General features: G+C 45.5%; 1 protein-coding gene across 1 annotated transcript; it reads left to right on the plus strand.

The window, feature by feature from the left end:
- The first annotated feature begins 69 nt into the window (after positions 1-69).
- Positions 70-19,905, plus strand: SLC16A5 (solute carrier family 16 member 5). The gene is made up of 5 exons (XM_081899765.1): positions 70-390; positions 3,893-4,175; positions 10,658-10,801; positions 12,368-13,225; positions 15,784-19,905. The coding sequence occupies exons 2-5, from the start codon at positions 3,956-3,958 to the stop codon at positions 16,026-16,028; spliced, it is 1,467 nt and encodes a 488-aa protein (XP_081755891.1). The 5' UTR covers positions 70-390; positions 3,893-3,955; the 3' UTR covers positions 16,029-19,905.
- Positions 19,906-19,937: the final 32 nt, after the last annotated feature.

Consider the following 19,937-nt stretch of genomic DNA (forward strand, 5'->3'; position numbering starts at 1 on the left):
TCTATAAGGCATGCGGGGTGGGGGGGAGGGGGGTGAACCAAGACAGATCCCACGACCCCAATCAAATTAAGCAAAAGCAACAATAGGCTCCTCTCTCCTCCTCGCCACCCTATTGAACAGGAGCCGCCCTCGGGGCTCCTCGCCTGACCTCGGCCCCCTTTGACCTCAGCCCGCCCCGGGTTCCTCTGGCAGCGCGCGACGCTCTCGGATCTCCGGCTTCCAAGTCTCCTCCTCCTCCTCCTCTTCCATAAGCAACCGAAAGGGAACCGGAGTCGAGAGCTCGGCCGTCCCTTGGAGGAAGTGGAGCGGGGTGGAGAGCGAAGAGGAAGGGCCACGGGGTCGCCCCTGGGAAGGGAGGAAGCAGCAGCCCCGCCTGGGGGGCGTGAGCAGGTGAGCAGGCGGCGATCGGCTGGGGAACCCGATCAAAGATCACTACGAGACCGCGGGGGGGGTGGAGGGGGGAGAGTTATTAAGACCCCAGCCACTGCCCTGCACTTCCTTCTTCGATCACCCTAGCTGAGGCCAGAGGGGGATCCCTGGGGGGAGTAAGGATGGGGGTAAAGCGCAGAACGGATCCCCTTCGTGATCGAAGGGCACTGGATCGAAGGGTACCTGGTCTTGATTTCCTGTTTTCGGGAGGGAAAGGAACGACGACGCCCCCTCCCCTCCGCCCCCGCTGACACCTGGTCCGAAACCGGAACAATCCCTTTCTCGGTCGACACCGGAGCCGAGAGTTGCTATAAGCCTTCTCAGGATCCCCGAGGCGTGCAGGGATCTCTCTCGGGTGAGCCCTTGGAAGAAAACTCCGTTTCGAAATTGCCGCTGCTTAAAACGGTGCGGGGGTCGAAGCAAGCCCACCCCTTTCTTTGCAAAAAATCTAAACTGATAATCGGACGCTTGTCTGGATGGCCCTATCCTGATTCCGTATAGACAGGAAGGGAGGCAGCCCTGAAACTGGCTCCAAAGAACCACATGGGTTGGTTTGAGCAACAAGTTATGGAGTTCCCGTTTTGTATCGCTGTTGAAGTTTTTAAAGAGGCAGCTGTTGCAGCTCATGACTCCAGAGATGCTGTGTTGTGGACCAGCGGAGAGCCAGAGCAGTGAACTTGGGCTCAAATTTTGTCTCAGCCTCGAATTCACTAGGTCTCAATTCTCTTGTCTGCAATATTGAGATAAGAGCACTGGGCTTTCTTCACAGATTAAAGGTAAAGGGACCCCTGACCATTAGTCCAGTCGTGACCGACTCTGGGGTTGAAGCGCTCATCTTTATTGGCCGAGGCCGGAGCGGTACCTATTTATCTACTTGCACTTTCATGTGCTTTTGAACTGCTAATTTATCTACTTGCACTTTGATGTGCTTTCGAACTGCTAGGTTGGCATGGAGCAGGGACGGAGCAAAGGGAGCTCATCTCATCACAGGGATTCGAACCAGCGACCTTCTGATTGGCAAGTCCTAGGCTCTGTGGTTTAACTCACAGCACCACCAGCGTCCCTCTTTACAGATTACCAAGACTTTTACTAGGGGATCAGCAACCTTTTTCAGCCGTGGGCCGGTCCACCATCCCTCAGACCATGTGGTGGGCCAGAGTATATTGGGGGGGGGGATGAACAAATTTCTATTCCCCACAAATATAACCCAGAGATGCATTTTAAATAAAAGGATACATTCTACTCATGTAAAAACACGCTGATTCCCAAACCGTCCGCTGGCTGGATTGAGAAGGTGATTGGGCCGCATCCAGCCCCTGGCCCTTTGGTTGCCTACAGCTGTTTTACAAGCACCAGCACTTTGAACACTTTTCTCTAAACATTTGAATACTGGTGGTAAGAACCATACAACTATGAACATTTCTAAGCTAATGTTAAGTATTAGGGGCAAGAACTATATAGCTGTAAAGCAGGAAGAGTCTAAATATACCAATATCACCCTAATTTGACAAACTCCAGCCAGGATGAATAGTTGCATGTATTGAGCTACATCTCACACAGGTGTACACACATACCTGGCCCCAATGTATATAAAAATTAAGTATGAATAAAATGTAACTTGCAAATAGAGTATGGTATTTTAAAAACTGGAGCACCCATAAAGGGTCAGTAATCCAGTAAGTGTGGCTGTGTTAGTGAAATGGATTGCCTTGCTCCCATTCTGAAACACCAGAGGAGCCAGTCAGTGGGCACAACATTATCTCTTGGTACAGGTGTGTATGTTGTCCAATCAGTTTTCAGCACCATAGCTGAGAAATAAGGGGATTTGGTATTCAGGCTCAAAAGAACCTCCATAACCCCTGCCTTGGGAACTTGCTGTAGCAAAGCACCAAGGAGGTCACAATGTTCTATATTCAGCACCACCGTTACTATGAAGCAACACGAAATGGGCATTTCAGGCTGCAGAATCCATAGAGGGTGACCACCTTCCTGCTTTTGATTCATTTACGTGGCATTAAAAATTAACTACCGCTACTTCTGGTGTAATTTTGAGGGTTGGTAAACAGACTGTTGGCAACACATGTTCCCTTAAATACCTAGGAGACAACTACACTGGCTAGTTTATGGGACTCAGGGGAGAGGAACATACAGAAGAAGGCACCCTTGCAATTTCCTGGCAGCTTTGAGGCATGCATCCCAACTTCTTCCTCCGACTCTCTGCCAGCAAAATGCCCTGTCAGGTGTGGTGGTAGAATAGTGGGCCAACCATGCATTTATCAACTGGACCAGGCCGGTCCTGGCCCTGCTAGAGGTCACCTAGATAACACCCGTGTTCCTTTGTACCTGCTTCTGCTGACCATCAGAGTAGTGAGGGCGCCACATATTTTATCCGATGGAGAAAATATTGCATAAGCTGTTTCCCCGTCTCCACTCCTGCATAACTGAGTGGGGCATTCCAAAGGAAACAACCAGTGGTCTCTTTTATTTATTTATTTTGGAGGGCACTTCCAAGTTGCCACTATTTTGGGGGGCGATTCACTCACATACCGGCAAATGCAGGTTACAAACTTGAGCAACAAATCCCCTTCTCAAAAAGACTGGACATTTTTGTGATGGGGAAAGAAACTGCACTGGGATGGGTGGGAATAACACTTGCTTTGATGTAACATCATCTAACCTCCCAGGAAACAAATTGGAACAAATGCTCAATAAACAGGTCATCTGGAAGCGCCCTGGACCCCTGGAAGTACCTGAGTTGCCCATGTCTTTTCTTTGCTGTGGAACCCAGTTCAGGGAAAGGACTCTCCTTAAAGTGGTTTCACACCCAATGCTTAAAACAACTTTTTTTGGGGAAAGGGATCTCTTGTGCTTTTTATGTAGGCTGGACGGGAGAATAAATGCATTTTGTAGAGCAGGTGTAACTTGCAGACATTGTAAATATTACATTAGAGTTAAAGCAAATATAAAAATCAATGCAGATGTAACATGTGGACATGTCCTAGGGGCCTTTCTCGCCGCTTGAAAGTGAAAGGCACTTTCTGTTCTATCCTGGGACAAACAGGGCAGCTCGGACAGGAACCTGTGCAAGAGCAGTCACTACAACTTAATTCTCAGCAGAACCGTACAGACTTTACACTGGGATTGGCATTTACGGGCAGTGCCTTCCTCTCTTGGCACAAGAATTTTATGACATTAGATAAAGGCAGCAAGGGGAATCCACTGACCGAAAGCAGGTGAAAGGGAAAACTGGCAGGGTGCTGGTGCTGAGTAATACCAGCTAGCTCTTTCCTCACTGGAGGTGTGTCTAACATTATACCTAGAAGCATTCATAATCTTGTGAAATAAAAGGAGATGACAGACCTTTCTCAGGCAGGCTGGCGACACCAGAACTGAGAAGCTCTCTAGAGAAGCACAACAAATTCTTCTGTTTTTCAGCAACTCTTTTTTTCTGTCTTCTTTGCAGCTGCTGCATCACTTTCGTTTGTGCATTTTCCTCTAACGAGGCTTGCTCAGGAAAAAAACAACAATGTCCAAAGAAGAAGAGGCAGCCGCTAGGATCTCCAAAGACCAGGATCGAGGATGGGCGTGGGTGGTCTTAGTAGCCACCGTGATTGTTCAAGGCCTAACGCTGGGCTTCCCTTCATGCACTGGGGTCTTCTTCAAGGACCTGCAGCGTGATTTCCAGGCTAGCAACAGCCAGACGTCATGGTTTCCTTCCATCATGACAGCTGTGCTCCATGCAGGGGGTGAGTGTTTGCTTTTACTTATATGAACATCCTTCACAAAAGGCACCCAAAGTCAGTGTTTGAAATTCCCATTGTTCTAGGCATATTTTGTGACAGGGAATTTCATTAGTGTGAGCAGTTTCTGAGCTCTGGGCGCAGTACTGCGCCTAAGATTTCAGATTAAAACTGCAGAGTGGAAGGAAAGGAGGATCTTTTCCTGCCTCTCCACTTCCAGCTACTCTCTGGACACTGGAGAAGAGACCCTCTTAAGAATATTAGGGGGTAGGCAGGGGAGGGACTAGACCATGTAAAAAGCGAACATAATATTTTAGCTGCAGTTCATTCATTTTCAGCTTTGTATTCTTGTTATAAAAAAAGCGCGCCTAGCCATTCCGTTGTTGTGCCCATAAGCTAAGTTTAAGGTGCATTGGAGCTCCTAGCTTTTATATCTCAGCTTCTGACACAGCCCAAAGTACAACTCACGGAAAGCCCTCAATCAATGAAACCCATCTAAAAGGTGTTGCTCGACTGCCTTTAGCTTCCTGATTTGTACAGACTTGTCTGTTTCAGCCCACTTCACTATTACTACACAGATATCAAATACAACCTGGAGACATAAGGAGAGCCCCGCAGGATCAGGCCAATGTCTCATCTAGTCCAGCACCCTGTTCACACAATGGCCAGCCAGATGACTTTGGGAAGCCTACAGATACCGGTAGTTCTTGAGTGCAACAGCACTCTCCCCACTTGTGATTTCCAGCTACTGGTAGGGGAACGGGTGGCGCTGTGGTCTAAACCACTGAGCCTCTTGGGCTTGCCGATCGGAAGGTCAGCGGTTCAAATCCACACGAAGGATCAACATTCAGCTTTATTAAGTGACCTCAGGTTCTAGAGCAGGCTTCCTCAACCTCAGCCCTCCAGATGTTTTGAGACTACAATTCCCATCATCCCTGACCACTGGTCCTGCTAGCTAGGGGTCATGGGAGTTGTAGGCCAAAAACATCTGGAGGGCCAAGGTTGAGGAAGCCTGTGCTAGATGGGGAAAAGGGAAACAAAATTACAGTACATCCTGTGCTTACCTGGTTTTATTGATATATGACACCTCTATACAACAGACTCCTGATAAATGCAACAGCATGTCTTGAACATGCCATTAGCTTACTGTTTCCTCAGGTTAGGTATTAATCTGTGCCTTTGGCTACTATGTATTTTGCACCTCAAGCAAAGGATGGAGGTCATAAACAAGCAATGAAGTTATAGCACAGAGAAATTAAAGATTAAGGTGGTGAATGGCCTGTGGGAGTGTCTGGAGGCAGTGGGAGGATGCGTGGCAGCTAATGGGTTGAGGTCGAACCCTGACAAGACACAAGTATTGTTTCTGGGAGACAGGGAGCAGGTAGGTATGAGGAACTCCCTGGTCCTGAGCAGAGTGACTGTGCTCCTGAAGGACTAGGTGCACAGCCTGGACTCAAAGCTGTCCATGAAGGTTAATTATGTGTCCAGGGCGGCTGTCTACCAGCTCCATCTGGTCAGGGGCATAGCTAGCTGCTCTGGCACCTGGAGCAGTGGGGGCAGTGGGGATCCGCCCATGGGGGCACTGCAGCAAGCTGCCCACGGAGTCCGTCTGGCGGACGCAAGCCCCATGCTGCCATTTTGGGCAGCACAGGGCCCTGAGCCACTGTGTAACTCCCAGGAGAGACGCGTGGCTCGGGCGCGCTGCATGCCAGGCCCCACGGTAAGTGCCGACCCCTGTGGTGTGTCATTTTGTCACCCCCTCAAGGATGACACCTGGGGCAGGCCACACACCCCTCACTCCCCTTCCTATGCCCCTGTATCTGGTGCGCCAGCTGAGATCCTTTCTGCCTGTGCACTGTCATGATAGAGTGGTACATGCTCTGGATATCTCCCACTTGGACTACTGCAATGCGCTCTATGTAGGGCTATCTTTGAAGGTGACTCAGAAACTGCAACTAATCCAGAATGTGGCTGCCAGACTGGTGACTGGAAGCGGCTGCCGGGACCATATAACTCCAGTCTTGAAAGACCTACGTTGGCTCTCAGTACATTTCTGAGCACAATTCAAAGTGTTGGTGCTGACCTTTAAAGCCCTAAATGGCCTCGGTCCTGTATACCTGAAGGAACCTCTGCACCCTCTTCGTTCAGCCAGGACATTGAGATCCAGCTCCAAGGGCTTTCTGGCAGTTCCCTCAGTGTGAGAAGTGAAGTTACAGGGAACCAGGCAGAAGGCCTTCTCGGTAGTGGTGCCCACCCTGTGGAATGCCCTCCCATCAGATGTCAAGGAGATAAGAAACTATATAACCTTTAGAAGACCTCTGAATGCAGCCCTGTATAGGGAATGGTTTCTTTTTAAAATAATGTTTAATGTTTTATTATGCTTTTATATATGTTGGAAGCTGCCCAGAGTGGCTGGGGCAACCCAGTCAGATGGGCAGGGTACAAATTAAATCATCATCATCAAAAATTCCTGCTGCAATCAGAGCAACTTTTTCCAGGGAGAAAAAACCCTTGAAGGATTTGAGCTCTTAGGCTACCGAGTCACACTGACCTGGCACTGCCTGCCACATTGCTCTGTTGCTGCAGCACTCTGCGTAAATTTAGTTTGTTCTATATATGTACCCTCACAGTCCACATGACTGGGAGGTTTACATAAACTAGAGATAAGACGGAAGAGAGATTGAAGCAGTCACAGTGATTAATCATGTAATAGGATCATGTTGAGCTGAGCAAAGGGAAAACACTCAGATTTCTTCAAACAGCAGTGTGAGTAGGATTGCCAACTTGTTCCTGGCAAGGCTGCTGTGCCTTTAACACCTGGCAGTTGAAAGCACAAAGCCCTGCCCAGAGAAAAAGTTGGCAGCCCTATACCCCATTCAGTTAACCTAGAAACTGGGTAAAAGTTTAATGTCGCATAAGAAAAAGAAGTGTATACCTGGCTCCTGTGTTAATCTAGGGTTGGCAATGAGCCAGGAAAAGGGACTGGCTTGGTCCTGTGTCTTTAAAAGAGCTATTTACAAATCAGTGGGTGACCATGTATGCCCCTGAGGTCTGTCGAGGGTTGCCAACATCTTTGTTAGCTCCTGAACATTTAACAAGCAGGCTGTCGTTTCCTAACACCCAGAAGCTGTTCAATGTGCTGAAATTTCCTAAGGTCTTAAACTCTTAAACCCTGGCAGGAAAACAAACCAACCCCCAAACTTTTCCAGTCCAGCCTGTGCCTCTATGTAGAGAAAGCTAAACTCAATGCCTTAGGTACCTTCCCTCCTCAGGGTCAGCAAGAGCAGGGTTCAGATCCTGCACTTAGCCATGACACTCTCTAGGTGACTTTGGGGTCAGTGTTAGTCTCTTAGCCTAACCTCCCAATAAACCAAGTAGTTTTGTTGTTCTATAAATCTGCCCTTAAAAAAAAAAGTTTCAGTTCAAGCTATCTGTGTGCAAGGGTGAAACCAATCCACCCATCTCCAGGACAACATCCACCCTTCCTTTGTGCTGACTAATTTTTATTCATTTTTGTCTGTGGGTGTTTCTTCCCTGTGCTCACTCTGTAAACAGCGTAGGACTAGGGGAAAGGAGGCAGGTGACACCTGGGGCTGAACCTTCCCCTTCATGCTCACCAGTCCTGGGAAACGTGAGCAGTTAGGAAATCCCAAGGCCACACAGGAAGAAGCAGGCTGGTGCTCGATCTGTTCCAACCAGGGCCCCGCAGATGAACTGACAGCCTCATGAGGAAGAAACTACTCACTGGTGTAAGAATTCAAGTCCGTACAGCATTGCTGGGTCTGAGCAGAACCTGCTCCTGCGCCTTTAACAGGGATCTGGCAGGCAAGCAAGCCTGGCTAGCTCTGTTTCATGAAAAACAAAGGGCTCTCCCAAGCAACCAATTTTTGAGCATTTGCCCTGGGTTGCTCACACAAAAGTTAGATTATATCTGCTATTTTATTGAGCATTTGTTCTGATTTGATGTGGGGTGCTTAGATGATAACGGGGGCATTTATTCTGATTTGTGTTAGTCATTAGTTCACCCTGTACTTTTCTTGTTGTGCTTTCCAACCTGCAAAAAGTCCTGTTGTTTTATTGTGTTTTGTGTTTTGTTTTGTGAGCTGGGGCTGATGGGACTTGTAGTCCAAGGCATCTGAAAGGGCATCAGGTTGGCAAAGGCTGCCCTAGAGAGCATAAGAACATAAGAAGACTGTGCTGGATCAGACCAGTGACCCATCTATTCCAGCATCCTGTTCTCACAGTGGCCAACCAGATGGCAATGGGGAGCCCAGAAGCAAAGACCCAAGTGCAACAGTGCTTTCCCCTGCTGCAGTTTCCTGCATCTAGTACTCAGAAGCATTCTACCTCCAGCCATGGAGGCAGAACATAGTCATCATGACTAATTAATAATAATAATTTTATTATTTATACCCTGCCCATCCGGCTGGGTTGCCAGCCAGACACTGGATCAATGGCTAGTGGCCATTGATAGCTTATGTGCACTTCAATCCACTTTAATTGCACATATTTCAAGCTCCGGTAATTGCCTGAATCCCTCCTGCAAAATACTGTCAGCCTGGAGGCACCCATCATCTGGTTATTTCTCCAGATCAGATCTCTATTAAAAGCTCAGGAGCAGCCAGGCTAGAGGGCAACCTTAAACGTTAGGCTTCGCGCCAGCTTTTGACTCACCCTTCTTCCGGGTATTAGGTAAGCATTAATGTTGAAAGCCTTTTTATGTGGAGTTGGGGTAACGGTCCATCTAACTTAGCACTATAAATGAAGGGCAACATATCTGAGATCTTTTCTGGGCCTAGCAGATTTTATGCTTCTTTAATAGTTGCACAAAACCTGCTGTTAAAGGTACAGGAGTCCTGCCGGGGGTGTTAAAGCTCTTAACAACCCTAAATGATGATTTGCTCGTTTGATGGTACTGGGGTGGTTATACATGATCCCACATTCAATGCTGTTTGCACTTGCAAAAGTTTTTGGGGTGGGCATACTGCTTCATTTCCAACCAGTGCGTGTCCTGTAACTTCCTGCTGAAATCGTCTAACTTTTCATACCATAAATGTTCCCGTGTTGTTGTTAGTTTTTGTCCCACTCTCATTGCACTGTAGTGCAAGACCCAATTGCCCTTCCAGGCAGCAATAATGTGGCATCTTTGAGGAAGCCACATTTGAGGAAGCCACATTGGTCGGGGTTCAGTCTGACTCCCTCTCCCCTTTCATAAGAACTTGCAGGAAAGTGGCCTCCCAATTTTTCTCACAGGCCCATATAAGTTCAGCACAAACAGTTGAGCCTGGTGAGCATTTAAGGTCCCCAACGCTAATCTGTTGGTTGCCATCTGATTGGATTTTATTCTGATCCTGATCTGATTTGAGAATGTATTTTAATTGATTGTCTGATTTTATGTTAATGTGTTATACATTTGATGTTAGCTGCTCTGAGCCCAGCTTCGGCTGGGGAGGGTGGGATATAAATAAAAATTATTATTATTATTATTATTATTATTATTATTATTAAATAAAAGTAATGAGAGAAAGCTTTTCAATAAATGTCGGGGATGGGTGGAAATATGTTGGGTTATTGACAGGATTTGAATGGGGCTGGGATCTATTTCCTCTGAAAAATATATCTCCTTCACACACAAAAACACAAACACAGAGGAAGGTCACGTTTAAACAGTAATTTAAGCCACTGAAAAAGTCACGTAAAGGGCACACGCCACTTCCTGTTCTTCTCCTGCTTACCTGAGAACTTGCTGAGGAAATCAAGTCCTGGGGGGAAATTCCTGTTGGACCAAAAAAAGCTATGGTATCTTAAATATGCTACTGAATATATTATGTACGCAGGTAGTTGGTAGCCCAGTTGTCATCATTATACAGTACTGTATATATGTAAGGCAGTTCACAGACCACAGCCTTCCTCTCTTTCGCTGAGGAGCATATTTTGCTTGAGTTTGTTTAGATCTTGCCAAACAAATCACGCTTATTCAGATTGCTCCCCAGCTCCCTCCTGAAAAGCCATATTAGTTTACAGAAAATATGGATTCCTCCCTTCCTACATCTCCCACACTGAAACCCAGCTCATTGTTCACCACACGGAGGCTTCATTCACATGTCCTGTCTTGCCCACACTGTAAGTGCTGCTACCTGTTCCCCTTGGCATTTGCTTTTATTCTGAGTGGTTTGTACACAAATTGCGGTCCACATTATCTTCTCCGCCCCCGCCTCCAACATTTTCCCACTTTGGACTAGGCCTACTACATGAACTTACTGGCAAGAAGGGATAAATATTTGCTTTGGAACATTAGTGTTGATACTCTGAGCAGAAAGTTTAGACAGTGGTGCAGGAGTATCTTCTTGCCCTTTACAATTCTGTTTTTGCATAACATAGCCTTGGGTTATGTGGGTGATGACTGCTATTACCTGGGAGGGGCCCACAGCATCATATTTTGACAGCGCTCCTCCTGCTCTGACTGACGTTGAGGTTTGCTTTTTCAGGGCCTCTTTGCAGCATTTTGGTGGAACGATTTGGCTGCAGGACCACTGTGATGCTTGGAGGCCTTCTCAGCGGGGTGGGCATGGTTGCCAGTGCTTTCTCCAAGTCCATTAGTCACCTTTATATAACAGCAGGATTCATCACAGGTGAGTAGAGTCTCCAAGTGGGTTGGTATGCAGAAGCTTCGTCCTGGTTTTGTAACACGTGGTGCCCCAGTTCACATGCAGCACACAGCCAAGCTGTGGCTTAGCACAAATGAGAAAATGTGTGGGTTCCCAGGCAGGAGATTGGGGCTGCTACCAAGGGCTTAACCATGGTTTGACTTAGTGTTATGTTCCAAACTGGGCTTGTGGTTTGCCTCTCTCAGTAGAGACTGTAACCCTGGTTATAGCTCATATTTTGTCTGGAACGAAAGATTTACAGTGGTACCTTGGGTTAAGTACTTAATTTGTTCCGGAGGTCCGTTCTTAACCTGAAACTGTTCTTAACCTGAGGTACCACTTTAGCTAATGGGGCCTCCTGCTGCCGCCGCTCCGCTGGGGCACGATTTCTGTTCTCATCCTGAAGCAAAGTTCTTAACCTGAAGCACTATTTCTGGGTTAGCCGAGTCTGTAACCTGAAGCGTATGTAACCTGAAGCATATGTAACCTGAGGTACCACTGTATATGTAATGTGAGGCCAAACCATGGCTTAGCCCTGGGTAGCACCATAACAACAGGATTGGGGAAGGAGCGCAGTGTGCCAGTGGAGGTATACATTCACGGAAGAGAAGGAGAGGTGATTCTTGCCATTTGGGGGACCCTCCACCACAGATTTATTTTGGGGAGGTGGGCATTGCTTGAAGGATAGGGAATAGTCAACAATTCCCTTCCCTCCTCCTCCATATGCAGACGCCTCCTGGTAAAGCAATTAGTGTCTGTTGTACATAATTTTTCTTATAAGCCCATCATATTGTAATTGGATTTCTACACAGCTCTGCTCAATGAACTGTCCTTGAGGATGGTTTAGTTTATCATACCATTTAATAGTACTTTTCAATATAATGTGGAACCTTGGTTTTCAAACGTAACCCATACCGGAAGATCGTTCAACTTCCAAAATGTTCAAAAACCAAAGATCAATGTCCTGGCTGCAAAGTTGTTCATCTTCCGAGGCATGCCCGAAAACGGAAGTAATTACTTCTGGGTTTTCGGCATTCGGGTTCCCAATTATTTGGCTTCCGAGATGCTCAAAAACCAAGGTTCCACCGTAGATTCAAAATGATGGTATCATATTTGAAAATATAAGACCTCCTATTTCATAAGATTTTGTCTAGTGGGCATTGTGACTTGTGTTTTCTCTTTTCTGTTTTTGACCAAGCATAGAAAAGTGCAAATACTTTTTTTTTTTTGCTAACCTTTAACTACTTCATAAATAGGAGAGTTCTTGACCATATACATTACTATTGTTGTTATAGTTTTGATTGTGTACAACCCTTGAGGTGCTGTAAATTATAGCTGCTCTTGAATAAAGATCTCATGTGGTCTGAAAACTGGGGCAGAGAGCATGTTTTGCCTCCATCCTCCTTAGACTGGTTGCCCTGGCCTTAGAGGGCCACTGAAATAATTCATGTAATGTGTTCTGAACACCTTAAAAGTGCTTGATAAACACACAATATATCTAAAACTCCAGCATTCCAAATTCACATTCTTGAATCTCTTCTTTCTTTAAAGGCTTGGGGTCATGTTTCAGCTTCCAGGCTGGAGTCACTGTGCTTGGCTACTACTTCATACGCCGCCGAGCCCTGGCCAACGCTCTGGCCTCCACAGGTGTCTCCATTGGCCTCACGCTCTGGCCACTGTTCTCCCAGTACATGCTTGACGAGATGGGCTGGAGAAACACCTTCCTCATCTTTGGCGGGGTGCTGCTGAACTGCTGCGTTTGTGGGGCTGTGATGAGGCCAGTGGTGCCAGTCCAGCTGCCTGCCCCACCATCAAAGCCCTACCCTGAACAGCCACCTGAAGGGGCCTATTTGTCTAATGGAAACACTGTGCATCCTGAAAAGGAGCTGCCCCGGCCCAGGTGTGCCGCTTGCATCCAGACCCTACAGAAGTACCTGGCTTTTGACGTCTTCTGCAAGAACAAAGGCTACCAGATCTACACCATTGGCGTGTCTTGGATGGTGATGGGTTTCGTGCTGCCCCTCATCTACCTGGTGCCTTACGCCATCTTCAATGGAGTGCCGGAGCGCAAGGCAGCCTTGCTCATCTCCATCATTGGGTTCATCAACATATTCATGCGCCCCATGGCGGGCCTGCTCTCAGGCCTCAACGTCTTCACTGGCCGGAGGATCTACCTCTTTAGCCTGGCTGTCCTCCTCAACGGCCTGAGCAACCTCATCTGCGCAATCTCAGCTGACTACACCGTCCTTGTCTTCTACTGCTTGGTCTACAGTGTCTCCATGAGTGTCATCGGTGCTCTTCTCTTCCAGGTGTTAATGGATGTGGTAGAGATGGACAGGTTCTCCAGTGCCTTGGGTCTCTTCACCATCTTGGAGAGTGTCACCATTCTCATTGGACCCCCTCTTGCAGGTAAGATGTGGGCAGGGCCTGAGACATTGGGTATTCCGCAAGTGCAAGAACTTCAGCAAATTTGGGCAGGGGTCATAGACTTCCCTGCAGGTAAAACTACTACAGCCTTGAAATGGCAAGCCCTTTCCCTAACCTGGTATCCTCCAGTTGTTTTGGACTCAAACTCCCATCAGCCCTGCCAGCCAGCATGGCTAATTGTAAGGGCTGATAGGTGTTATGATGCAAAATATCTGGAAGTTTGGAAAGGTTGCTCCAGATTGTGGAGTTGTGCAAAGAATTGGCAAAAATAACCTTTCCCCCACTTTTCTGTAGGTGAGTGCTGGGAGTGCTCTTTCTATGAGCAGAACTCAGCTCATGGGAAGTTTGGATTCAACCCTACATGTTTACCTTTGTATTTTAATGTCCTTGAGGAAGAGCTGAAAAAGTTCAGGCCACTTCCATCCTAGTACAAAAGAACCGCTGTGGATAGTTCCATCTCCCCCCCCCCCCCCGGTTGTTGCCTAGTGCGTTTCTCCTATTTGTGCGTTATTCACTGCAACAACTGTTTGGGTACACACATCCAACACAATTGGCTCATAGTATGAATCAGCCATCAGACACTCTGGCTATTCTTGCCTGTTGCCATGCGGTTTGAGAAGCCAGATGGCTGTTTTCGATTATCTGGTGACCTTTCAGAGCCAGAGTTTCAAGGCTCTATGGAGCAAGCAAACATGTGAAATTCAATGCATTTTTAAAAAGACGTCAACTAGAGATAATTCTTTGATGAGCAAACTATGATGCAGCAGTTTTACCAGGCCTTACAAAAATAGACCAAAGGGAAGGAAATATCAACTTGGTTGACTGCCCAGGGTTTTCTATTACATGCAAGGAGCCTCCATGAGTACAGGAGACTCCCTGCTTCAGAAGTTCACCTTCCAACTTGTGCAATGTGATGGTGATGTAGGGAGGAGGCAGAACCTAACACACTTGCCTCCCCACTCAGCTCTTGGGTTTTATGTTTAAGCAAAATGCCTGAAAAGGGCTACTGATGCAGAATAATAATAATAATAATAATAATAATAATAATAATAATAATAATAATACACTTTATTCTTTATACCCAACAGAACATTAAAAACACAATAAAAGATCAAACATTTAAAACTTCCCTAAACAGGGCTGCTTTCAGGTGTTTTCCAAAAGTCAGATAGTTGTTTATTTCCTTGACATTTGATGAGAGGGCATTCCACAGGGCGGGCACCACTACTGAGAAGGCCCTCTGCCTGGTTCCCTGTAACCTCACTTCTTGCAGTGAGAGAACTTCCAGAAGGTCTCAGATCTGGACCTCAGTGTCCGGGCAGAATGATGGGGGTGGAGAAGCTCCTTTGGGTATACTGGGCCGAGGCCGTTTAGGGCTTTAAAGGTCAGCACCTAGCAACATAAAATAACCATCTCACTCACATAAGAATGAAGAACAACTGTAGACAACCAAACCCTGACCATTACTGCCATCTAAATATCTAGGAGAATGCAAATGTCTTAACTGAAAGGATGATAAAGACTGTGCTAAGCATGCCTCTCTGGAGAAAGCATTCCACAATGGGGGGGGGGGAGGCACTTACAGAACAGACACATTCTCTCCTTGCCAGCTTCCAAATGTCTCTTGGAAAGAAGCAAACAAAGAATCACCTATTGGGCTGTGAGAAAGTGATGAGGCAGTGGTTGGTTGCTACCAACACCATGGTGGCAAAGAACAGATACTAGGACCAAAAACAGTTTGGTCCTATCTTCACCACAGACTTATATAACTAGTCATTCCCTTGCCCTAGCGATCCTGGAAACTAGTTCTTCTGGGAATGGGGCATTAAGATCTGGAACAGATCTGAGCAGATTCGCCAAACCACAATTCATAAATATATATATTGTGGTGGGTGGGGAGGCAAAGACAGTTAAATTGGGATCATGTTTATAGTGTAGATATACCTTTCAGGTGGGGAGACCAGAGGCAGCTGCATTTGGTGCTGGATGAAGTCATCTGTACAGTGAGGGGGGAAAGTAGTTTTTTTTTGTCCCTGACATCCTTGGACAGCTCTTTGGTCTTGGTCATGGTGGCTAGTTTGGAATCTGCTGGATTGCTGACAGGTGTCTTTTGTACAGGTACTGTAACGAGCTGGGATTACAGGTAAGACCTCTCTCTCCCCTTTACAGCAGGTGCTTCTAATCTCAGCTCGTTATATACAGTGAAGATACCAGGTACCCTGGCATCTGGCTGGTTGATAGGGGATCAAATACTTATTTCACTGATTATAATGCACATCAATCTCTAACTTTCGTCTTCTGGGTTTCTGGGGGTTTCGCCTGTTGTTATTCTGTCTCTCACAGCTACAATAAACCTACCATTGCAATTATGGACTGGTCATTTCTTCGTCAGAGGGCAAATTTAGCAGGGGATCAAATACTTTCCCCCCCTCACTGTATGTGGTTGTGAGCATATTGGTTGTGAGAATGGAATCCTATTAAAAAGCGGAAGGTTGCACTTTTGCATGCCATTGAGATTTGAACTTTTTTTTCTGTTCCAGGTCTTCTTGTGGATATCACGGGCCACTATAGTTACGTCTTCTATGCTTCCACCTTCTTCATGGTAACGTCTGCTCTCTTCATGGGTCTTAGCTTCTGCACTATGAAAGCAAAGAACAAACTGAAAGAGACCCATAAGCTGCTATCCCCAGAGGTCCCCTCCAGGGGAAAATACATGGAAGTGCCAACAGAACAGAGGCCAAACAGAAATGATCCTCCTGCAGTCATCTATATAACAAGCATCTGAGTCCAGATGAGCTGGAGGGACATTGGATTTCTCACAAATGAAAAACATCTGGAAACAGAAGGGGGGAAAACAAGTGCCTCATTTTTCTGGTTCTCCCGTCCTCCCTACTGTGACCTTCTACTCAGCTGTGCTGGGCTCATATGAAGGATCTAGGTCAGAGGATATGAACTCAAAGCTATCCAGAAATCTAAAGAGCACTTTAAACAAAACATACATGGTGTAAGCCATGGGGCCAAAGAGGGACAGTGCCCTGTGGCAACATCTGTATTATTACTTGAAGCTTAATCATTTTTATCACCAGGTTTTCTTTATACATTCCAGTTTTTCAAGCTGGAAGGATTTCTTCACCCACTGGGTTATATGAATGACAATGGAACCTGTAGAGAAGGGCAAGTAATAGTTATGCGGGACTTGTTTCCGAACATGTCCATTTGCCACACTTAAACAGAGCAAAGTCAACTAATTGTCTGATTATCTCCTAGTCCAAAAGAAAAGTTATTCATTAGGGAGTTTTACTGCTGAACATGAAGGCTTTCTTTCCTGTTGCATAATCTCAGAGCAGTTGCTGTTTGACCATATTACTTATCTCCCTTACAGCAGCCAGATTGCGGATGAGTAGAGTTGTATGTGCAACTAAGCAAAGTGAATCATTTCTGCATTTCGAGGTTATTTTTTTTTGGGGGGGGGGATAACAGATGCTCATATCTTGAAGCTGGAGAGCTCCAAAGTGCCTATATATTCTTGCCAATAGTGTACTGAAATCCTTTGCATTCTCCTTTGAAATATATGCTGCAGTAAAGAAAAGGTGATGCTAATTAAAAGAGGTGGCTATTCTGTCCACCTCCACAAGGAACAACAAATACGAATACAATGGCATTTTAAGTTTTATCTCCAGTGGGCATTCCTCATCATTGTAGGCTTCCAGTGTCTTACAGAGCCAACTCAGCCAACTTATTATATAAGCTATAATAAGGGTAATATGTTACATGTTGGCAAACTGACATCTATGCAGGTGTATGTTGGTGTAAAGAAACATGAAAAATGTCAAGTACTACCCTTTGCTGCATGCCTAAAACAGCAGGTCAGATCAAGACCATCTCTGCTTTGGACTGAAGGTCTAATTTTTTTAAGGATATGCAGAGAAATATAATTAGGAAAATGGCACTCCAGTCTGGAATCTTTTTCTTAAAACAATAGCTTCATGTTACTTTGTGTTAAGACAAGCCTTGAAAATGACCCAGGGTGCTTACTGTGTTGGATGGGGAAATTGCAGCTAACTTTGCCAAATCTTCTGTGTTTGAGCCATTGGGCCTAGGCTTGTTAAAACAGCCGTGTTTGACCTGGAACACAACTGTGTTTTAATTCTGATATAATTGCTTGCTTTTCGTAGTTCCAGCTCCCTAGCTCACATTGTTCTGATTCTGGTATTTCTTTCTAAACACTAACTTTAAGGTTTGTGGAGGATGTGAGCCAGATACAGCTTGGAATGGCAGGGATTTGTCGTCGATGAACTCCAGCACTTTCAAAAACAGAAAGCTTTAAGAATATGCATGAACAAGAAGGTGTACAGTTGTAGCGTTCCGACCTGACAGGTCTATATTAATCTATTCAAACGAAAAGGAACAAACCAAGGAAATGTTCATGCAGGACAGAACTACAATGGTGCACTGAAAGAGGGAATCCAAGTGGGTATTCCCTGTCTCCAGCCAAGTAACATGGAGTTCAATTCATTTCTCCTGCACAAGCTCCAGTAACATGAGCAAGAGCTGTTCATACTCTTCTCCTTACAGAGGAGCATCTCTTCAGACGGGCTTTGAATCCAGTCCACTCCCATGCTATCTGCAACAAGAGTGGGAAATCTGCGAACCTCCAGATGTTCTTGGACTACAGCCCCCACCATCCCTGACCATTGACCACACTGGCAAGGCCAGATGGGAGTTGCAGTCCAGCAGCATCATGCGGAAGGCAGACATGCATAGAAGCCACTAGAGGAGTTTAAAAAGCAGACAGTATTCAATTTCCTCTGCCGATTTAGGATACCACTGATTCCAGGTAGCTAGATATAAAACACAACCTTAAAGGTTATATTGTGATTCTGGTCTTTTGTGGGGTGAAAGGATTTGCCATGTCTGAGAAGCATATGACCAAAGTATAAATTCAGCTGACATGCACACAAACATAGTTCTGAATACTCCTGTTCTATAGAAAGCCAAACCTCTTTTGGATTTGGGTCATTATAGTACATGGCAGCCTATCGCACTATTTGCATTTAAATATTCCTGACCAAATATACCAGGTAGAAAGTAGAAGAGAAGCATTTAAAAATAGAGTGTGCATATCCATACCATGTTCAGGAATGACATGGGACGTGCAAAAATGTGTTTTACAGGCAAATCTGGTACAAATTTTAGCTGCTAGCTTAGATGGTTTTTTAAAGGTGTGTCAGACAAATTCACGAAGGATACTGCTAAGAATGAAGTGGGGCTTCCTAGGACACTTCCAGACTGTTGCTGTTTTCAGATGGGACTCAACCACATACTTGCAATTTCAGGTTGCACAATTATAGCTGACTGGGCAGTCTTGCACTACAGAACTGCTTCCTCCAAAGATGGGTCATTTCATGATAAGGAAAATGAAAATCACTGGGAAATCCGAGCAAACAGATCAGAAGGTAGGCTCATTAAGTTGCCAGTGTCATCTAATCTTCCTGCAAACAAGCTAGGATAAATGCTCAATAAATAGATTGTTTGGAAGTGTCCTTAGTCTACAGGTAGGATACATCCCAGTAGTGGAGAGTTACTGCCTTTATCTCCTACTTTTAAATGCCTCAAAGTCATCTGGCTGGCTGATGTTGTAAAACTAGATGGACCTTTGCATAATCCTCTTGGTCTCTTCTTATGTTGCTTCCCTAGGAGTGTGTTTCGTTTAGTCCAATTTATCCCTTGTGGGTTAGCAGCTTTCACTAAGCATCTCTAGATAGACTGGGCTCCTTAAAAGCACTGTAAGGAAAACACACACACACACAGAGAGAGACAGACAGACAGACAGCATATTCTCAATCTACTCCTCTCTACACTCGTGAAAACAGGTTCAGAAATTGAATATAGGCAGCTAGATCTCCAAAGTATCCAACATGGGGGGAGTTTCCTCAAATAAAAAAATATCATTAATTGGGTGCAAATTGCTCAGTATCATTTAATTCCACTCCCACCCCCCGATGCTGCAGTGGTGTTTAAGTAACATACACTGAATGAAGCACTTTTTATTAAGACTTCAATCAGAGGAGGCAAATCTGTAGCCTTTCAGGTGCTGTTGGATGCAAAGTCCCACTTGTCCCAATGGCATAGTCAAAGACCAGGGAAGATGGGTGTTAATAGTTGTCCAACAATCTCTGGAGGACTACAGCTTCCCCATCCCAGTCCTAAAGAAACTGACAGTTGTACTAGAAGATTGGCATCAATTTAGGCCACTGTTGTAAAGCGATTTCTTTGCAATTTCTTGATCTCAGGACTGCGGCCAGTTTGTTACAACATGCTCTTGAACAAGATTGCTGCATTATTGCTTGGATATATACGTGTAGTCTTCTTTTTCAAAAAATAATAATGTATTGATCCAAATGCACTTGGTAACTTTTGTAAAGCTGAAAACATTACAGCAAATAGGCAGACTTAAGGACTTTGAATTGTAATGCACACCGACTTTTGTGCTTCCTTCAGGAATTGTGGAATGCTTTTTCTTCTTTCAGAATACACCATTTAAGAAGGGACCAAATATTAGCTTTTTCTATCAATGTCTGAATAAAGAAGCTAGGAAGTAAGACCTGTTTTGTTTAAGGCATTTTTTTGTTCATGAACTCTCAATAAAAATTTTAAACTTAGTATTTTAGATTCCCTGTAATTTCTCCATATC

Source organism: Podarcis melisellensis, assembly GCF_964234715.1.
Source record: "Podarcis melisellensis genome assembly, chromosome: 2".
NCBI lineage: Eukaryota > Metazoa > Chordata > Lepidosauria > Squamata > Lacertidae > Podarcis > Podarcis melisellensis.

Coding starts and splice junctions, on each gene's coding strand:
- SLC16A5 (XM_081899765.1), top strand. CDS start 3,956: ATGTCCAAAGAAGAAGAGGCAGCCGCTAGGATCTCCAAAGACCAGGAT. Junction 4,176..10,657: donor AGCTGTGCTCCATGCAGGGG/GTGAGTGTTTGC, acceptor TTGCTTTTTCAG/GGCCTCTTTGCAGCATTTTG. Junction 10,802..12,367: donor AACAGCAGGATTCATCACAG/GTGAGTAGAGTC, acceptor CTTTCTTTAAAG/GCTTGGGGTCATGTTTCAGC.